Source organism: Capricornis sumatraensis, chromosome 3, assembly GCF_032405125.1.
Source record: "Capricornis sumatraensis isolate serow.1 chromosome 3, serow.2, whole genome shotgun sequence".
Taxonomy (NCBI): domain Eukaryota; kingdom Metazoa; phylum Chordata; class Mammalia; order Artiodactyla; family Bovidae; genus Capricornis; species Capricornis sumatraensis.
The window spans coordinates 43,016,544-43,024,285 of record NC_091071.1 but is presented as its reverse complement, the minus strand read 5'-3'; the positions used below and the strand labels follow the sequence as shown (position 1 = coordinate 43,024,285).

The window sequence follows — 7,742 nt, the reverse complement described above, 5'->3', positions numbered from 1 at the left end:
ATATATCAAGGCCATATATTGTTGCCCTGTTTATTTAATTTATATTCAGAGTACATCATGTGAAATACCAGACTGGATAAATCACAAGCTGGAGTTAAGATTCCTGAGAGAAATACCAACAACCTATGAAATATGTAGGTGATATCACGCTAATGGCAGAAAACAAAGAGGAACTGAAAAGCCTCCTGATGAGGGTGAAAGAGGAGACTGAAAAAGCTAGTTTAAAACTCAAAATGCAAAAAAAAAAAAAATTAAGATCATGGCATCCAGTCCCATCATTTCATGGCAATTAGAAGGGGGAAAAGTGGATACAGTAACACGTGATTTTATTTTCTTGGGCTCCAAAATCACTGAGGATGATGACTGTAGCCATGAAGTTAAAAGATGCTTGCTGCTTAGAAGGAAAACTATAACAAATCTAGACAGTGTATTAAAAAGCAGAGACATCACTTTGCCCACAAAAGTCTATATAATCAAAACTATGTGTGTTTTTTTTTTTTTTTCAGTAGTCAGGTATGGCTGTGACAGTGGTCCATAAAGAAGGCTGAGCACCAAATAACTGATGCTTTTGAATCGTGGTGCTGGAGAAGGCTCTTGAGAGTCCCCTGGATTGCAAGGAGATCAAACTGGTCAATCCTAAAGGAAATCAACCCTGAATATTCATTGGAAGGACTGATGTTGAAGCTGAAACTCCAATACTTTGGCCACCTGATGTGAAAAGCCAACTTATGGGAAAGATCCTGATGCTTGGAAAGATTGAAGGAAAGAAGCAAAGGGGGTGACAAATGAGTTGGTTGGTTAGCATCACCAACTTGATTGACTTGAATTTGAGCAAGCTCTGGGAGACACTGACGGATAGGGAAGCCTAGTGTGCCTCAGTCGCAAAGAGTTGGACTTGACTTATTGACTGAACAACAGCAACAAATTCCTTTGAAGATATCTACTTTGTCCTTTAAATATAATTTTTTTTGCCTTATGTCACTAGAAAAATTGATATTTTTCAACTCATGCCATTAAACAAATTAACCCCTGATCTCCGAGACTCATTATAAAGGCAATCAAGATTAGAATTGGAACATAGATTTTAATTCTGACCTGAACTAAAGATAGTCATCAAAATGCAGATATTTTCTATAGCAGGAACCTGAATTTAGTATTTTAAATTTACATTCTTATGACTGAAATGAAATATATCTTTTCAGTATTTTCTTTCTCTGACCATAGATAGGCAGAAAAGTAAATCTAATTGAATATAATTGTTACAAATATTCTACTTTATTCTGTAATGTGGCTTTTTATTATGTATATGTATATATTTTTTCTCATTTTATATTTTCATTAAAACTATGTCATGATTTTCTGTGTGTATATTATCAGGCCAAATGTTATGAATTAGGGAAATACTTCAGACCAAAATAAATAAAATAATATCTGAGTTTTTCCTACCAAATTATTACTCTGACTTAAGTTCAGGCAGTGACCTTACTATTATGGGTTTCTCTTGTGTATGGACAGAGAAATACAGTTGAGAAAGATTTTTAGTTCTCATCTAGGTATAATTTGCCTCCTAGGTATAATTTGGGACATTGGAAAGGTTTGGGTACATTTTTGGTTAACCTAAATAGGGAGGACGCTACTAGTATCAAGTGAGTAGAGACCAGGTAGGCTGCTAAAACCCTAAACTGTACAGGGTAAACCTCTCCTCCTCCTCTTCTTCTACTAACAAAGGCGTATTGGCCAAAACTGTCAATAATGCTGCTTTTAGAAACTGTGCTAATTAAACTTCTACAATTTTAGTTTACATGGAAATTGTAGTTTACTTACTTTAGACTAATTTATTTTTGTAAATGAAAAATGTGTTAAATTTAACAGGTCCCTGTTAAGGAAGTTGACATGCTTCTTTGTGCAACCTTATGATCATGAACACAACAGATAGATGGTTAGAAGAAATCAGCTCATTCCATGAAAATCTAATTAACTTTTTGCAGCAGGAGGAAACACTAACATTAAAGGAATGATGAACAATAACCCTTATTTTTCAGAAACAATTCAAGAATAAGATCAAATGAATGACATTGTACTCTGCACTCCAATAAAGTTTTTATTGAGGGCAAATATTTCAACAGGATGAAGGGACACTGAGTTGAATCTTAGATTCCAAAATTTTTTTTTTTTAACCTCTCGTAGCCTCTCAGAATCTCCGGAATGCTTCATGGATATTGTTAAAATTCATTGTTTCTTCTAGGAAATCAAACTCAGCCACTATCTTAAAATCATATAATAATGGTAAAACAATGAACAAGTGTATGCCATTACATTGTAACAGGCAACAAGAGCTTTACATATATTCTAGGAGATTTTTACATATTTGATCATTTAACTCTCAAATTATCCATATACTAGGAAGATTAGATATCTTAGTTCATTTATACTTCAAAACAATCCATTTCATTGGTAATATTTTATTGTCTTTATTTTCAGGGTTGTGATCCTGTAACAAACCCAGCCATTTATAGCTCTACAATTACTACCAAATGCACAGTATGATATATTCTTATCTACACAGTGTATTCCTTCAACTCTGCTGAGATAAAATAAAAAGGAAATTAGGACTCAAGGATTAAAAGTAACCACAGAAAATGTCTAATAATTTAATCATCAAAAGTGATTCCAGAGAAAGAAGGATTCATACTTCGATTGATTTACATGGTCAATTTACAGAATACAGTGATCAAAGCAATTGTTCACCTTTTCCTGAAGATAGAGTCAGTAACTTATGTGTAAATAATTAGTAATATATATAGTTAATAGTCTTTACAATATTCACAAGCTTGTTTGGTTTTCCCAGATATCCACAGTGAATGAAAAAGTCTATTATGGTAATCAATCTAGGCCAACCAGTCCATCCTAAAGGCAATCAGTCCTGGGTGTTCATTGGAAGGATTGATGCTGAAGCTGAAACTCCAGTACTTAGGCCACCTCATGCGAAGGGAGGGATTGGGGGCAGGAGGAGAAGGGAATGACAGAGGATGAGATGGCTGGATGTCACGGGTTTGTATGGACTCCAGGAGTTGGTGATGGACAGGGAGGCCTGGTATGCTGTGGCTCATGCGGTCACAGAGTCGGACACGAATGACTGACTGAACTGAACTGAAAGAGAAAATACATGCAATAATTTCACTGTCTCCTAATATGAATGTGACTATCACTATATGTGCTTCTATCTGGTTTTCTGAAAGCCACTGTAATCAGCATTATCTATCATGAGTAATGTTAAATTTCTGTGATGGTAAATGTTCTTTAAGTGCAGAATCTAGGCTTATTTTCCCAAACACAGAAAACTGGGTTTACTCACTCACCTATCCATTCATTTATCCTATCCATTTATCCATTTATTCATTAAATATATATATATACTGAGCACATGCCCTACACCGAGCTGCATAGGTGTTGGAAAAATCAACCAAGATACATATTCCCAGCTGCAAAGGACTTTCTCGTATGGATAGGTTGACAGACAAGTCAACAAATACTTTCAATATTAGATGATAAAGAATATTAAACAAATCAATGTACAAAGAGCAACTATTATTTATTTTAATTCAGAAAAATTTCACAGAGCAGAATTTTGACATCTGTTTTTGTAAGAGACAATAAAAGTGTTTTACAGAATAGAGGATGAAAAGTTATTTTTATTTCTGAAAGGTGGGGAAACATTTAAAATATTTGACATATAGGATGATGTACAGCTGATTATCATATTGGAGGGATAAGCTATGCCTTAAATATTCTTAAGTAACTTCAATTCCTATTCATTTGAGAGTCCCAGTTCTGTCCAATAGCTTTCTGAGGACATATTTTACATCTTCGTTTCTGAAACTGTAGATTATTGGATTAAACATGGGAAAAACAACCGTATAAAACACTGCAACTACTTTGTCAGTTTCTGGGGAGTAGCTGGTAGTGGGACGCAAGTACATAAACAAGAGTGTTCCATAGAATAAGGTGATTGCCAAGAGATGGGAGCCACAGGTAGAGAACGTTTTGCTTCTTCCACCTGAGGACTTGATGCTCAATACAGTGAGGAGTATACAGAAGTATGAGATAAAGATGACCACAAAAGTGCTGGTCTGGATGAAGCCACACAAGGCAAAGAGCAGAAGTTCGTTGATGTAGGTGTCTGTACGGGATAAAGCCAGGAGAGGCGGGATGTCACAGAAAAAATGGTTGATGATATTGGAACCACAAAATGGCAGCCTGAATGCGAGGCAGACATGGACCATTGAAGTCACACCCCCACTGAAGTACGCCAACACAATGCAGCAGACACAGACTCTCCGAGACACAAGAGCAGAATAGAGCAGTGGATTGCAGATGGCTGCATAGCGGTCATAGGCCATTGCTGCCAGGATAAGGCATTCAGCATCAGCAAAACAACCAAAGAAAAACATCTGTAGCACACAGCCAGAGAGGGAAATGCTTTTCTTGGATGCTAAGAAATTTACCAGCATTTTAGGAGTGATTGCTGTTGAGTAGCTAATGTCTAAGAAAGACAAGTTGCTGAGAAAATAATACATGGGGGTTTGAAGGCTTGAATTGATATTAACTAGGATTATTAAACCTACATTTCCCACCACAGTTAGTGTATAGACTATGAGAAATACCAAGAATAGTGTAACTCTGAGAGGTAGATAATCTGTGAATCCAACAAGTAGGAACTCAGTCAGCGTGGTACAATTATTCTCCAACATCTTCTTGGTTTTCTTGTCTTTCTCATCTGAAATAAATGGTATCAGGATACATGAATTGATTTCAGTGATTGATGTACCAAGGATATTTTTATTCTTCCTTCTAAAGAGGCAAAGATAAGGATAGAATAACCGTTAAGGCATTTTCTGTGATGTATTTGGTGTGTTTTCATTTGTCACTTTATTTAAAAAACAATTAAAATCTTCACTGATGCTAGAGAATGTTATTCAGCTATGATGCTTCAAGAGGCAGAGATTCCTTAAAGACTGTGCACATTAAGAGATGGTACTAATTCCTTTAAAGATGAAAAAGAATGAATTTGGCTGAGTTGATAAGTCCTGGTAGAACTAGAAGTGCTGGCAAAGCCCTTATAGGCAAACCCCTATTTTTCAAATCCTAAAATCCTATTTTTCCATGTACAGGAAAGTATAGTTGAGAAAAAGTCTAGGGAGAATGTTCCCACAGATAAACTGGATAAATCTACAGAATATATCTGTGATCTTGGGAGGTAGTTTAAAATAACAGATAAGAGCATAACAGTTATGCAAGAGATGACTGAGTTCAAATCTTAGCTTTGCTACATATAGAATATATACTAATTTTTTATGTGAGCTTGATAAAGTTATTTAACCACTCTGTGATGATTAGAAGAAAAACAAGTAGACATTTGTAAAATAATTACATAACTGGTACATAATACACACACACACACACATATATATACACACACATATACACACACACACACACACACACACACACACACACACACATATATATATATATTGGAGAAGACAATGGCAACCCACTCCAGTACTCTTGCCTGGAAAATTCCATGGATGGAGAAGCCTGGTAGGCTGCAGTCCGCAGGGTCGCTAAGAGTTGGGTATGACTGAGCGACTTCATTTTCACTTTTCACTTTCATGCATTGGAAAAGGAAATGGCAACCCACTCCAGTGTTCTTGCCTGGAGAATCCCAGGGACAGAGGAGCCTGGTGGGCTGCTGTCTATGGGGTTGCACAGAGTCAGACATGACTAAAGTGACTTAGCAGCAGCATATTAATTGCTTACTCAGCAGCTTGAAATGCCCAAACAGTTGTCTAAAAATTCATCTTATCTTTTTGAAATTTTATTTATTGATTTTAATTGGCAGATAATTATTTACAATATTGTCAGGGCTTTTGCCATACATCAACATGAATCAGCCATAAGTACATGTTTCCCCCCTTCATGAACACCAGTCCCACCAAAGTTCATCTTATCTTTGACATCATGGGTACAGGATCTGCCTTCTCTTAAACATAAGAGCCATTGTGTGTGTGTGTGTGTGTGTGTGTGTGTGTTCTACACATATTAATTGCTTGGTAGCAGTAAATCTTTTACACAGGCATATAATCAAATTGCTTCCCTTTCCCTAGGTTTATATCTCTTTCTTGACTCTGGAGTACGGCTATAATAATGTCTGGTGTGAGGTCACAGAACATTCTTTTGAAGGACAACCATATCTCTGTACTTGTTAATAAACTTCTAAACTGAGACTATACTGGGAAAATGTATTATATAGTCAGAAGGAGAGAGTGCCCAAGTGAAAAAAAACTTAGGATGAATGTCAATGAAAAATACTGTGAGATGGAGTATCATGCAGGCAATTAAAGATATGTAATGTTGAAAGTGGCTTAAGTCAGTAACACTCCAGTAAGTAATAAGAGAAAAAATTAATGAGGATCTATTCTCTCTGCTATGTGTGGGAATCCTACAATTCTCCCTGCTCCAACAATATGACCTGAAATCTTCTAGAGGATCCAGACTTCGTTGGGAACTAAATCTTTAAAAGGAAAAAATTGATTGGAAAAAGATGAATCTAAAACTCCTAAATGAGAAAGCAATTATTGTGTCTATGTTGCACAAGTATAATTTCTATGCTTATATAATATTCTGATTCTGATTCTTAACTCTTTGTCTTCCTTTCTGTAAAGAATCAATTCAATAATCATGAAAAGGACTTTATTGAATATTTGTGTGTGTGTGTGTGTCTAACTGTGAGACACTCAAACAGCCTGGGTCCTGTTTTATTTGATATCACTGGAACAAAAGAGGCCCCAAAAATGAAGAAAGTGGGAAAGTAAGTGTCTGGACACCTGGACTGTAATCCTGGTTCTACTACTTTAAATTATTTCATTTTTGTTTATGTCATCATGTCCTCATTTATAAAATCAGACCCACTGTATTTATTTTTATGCTTGTCATCTAAGGAAAACTTCATAATAGCTTACTAAACTTTTATATTTGTTTGCAGATTATTAGTAGGAATTGTTGAATCAGGCAAGTTCATTAAAACTAGAAACAACAAGTGAACAGGCATGCAGCATGAAAAATGTTATAAACTCTCACCAAACATAAATGGAGTATAACTGCCACTACCAATAAAACAACCAAGGCAAATTATAGCTTGTTTTCTTGAACGGTTTTAACTTGGGTGTGGGTGTTCTATGAACTGGAGCCCTAGTATATTCACTATGATACCTAGTTATGTGTGTTAAAGATGATACTGATGGTGGTGAAAGCAACAAACAAAGCTAAAATTACTAATATATTTTTCAATCACTTGACATGCATCATTTTGTTGAAACCACCTATTATTCTATAGATAGATATTTTTCTAACTTTATAAGTGATAAAACTGAAGCATAGAATTGTAATTAAATTTTCAGAGTATACATTGACAGAATCCTGTTCTCACTTCTTAACCAAAGTACTATGATGGGTCTGATGTTGAAATATTTTCTACTGTTGGAGGAATTTTATGATATATCATTTGAATACAGAATGACAGTGTGGGAAAGAACCTCAGACATCATCTGAGGTTCTTGTTCTTCAGATGCCATGACTACAAATCATTCAACATGGGGCATGTCCACTAGTGAGTTGAATGAGCATATCATATCCAAAAACAGGTTATGAAGTCAAAGTCTGATTTTACTTCCTTGAGTTTC

General features: G+C 35.6%; 1 protein-coding gene across 1 annotated transcript; it reads right to left on the bottom strand.

The window, feature by feature from the left end:
- Window positions 1-3,812: 3,812 nt before the first annotated feature.
- Window positions 3,813-4,751, bottom strand: LOC138075228 (olfactory receptor 5AS1-like). The gene has a single exon (XM_068966808.1). It carries the CDS (start codon window positions 4,749-4,751, stop codon window positions 3,813-3,815), a length of 939 nt encoding a protein of 312 aa, XP_068822909.1.
- Window positions 4,752-7,742: the final 2,991 nt, after the last annotated feature.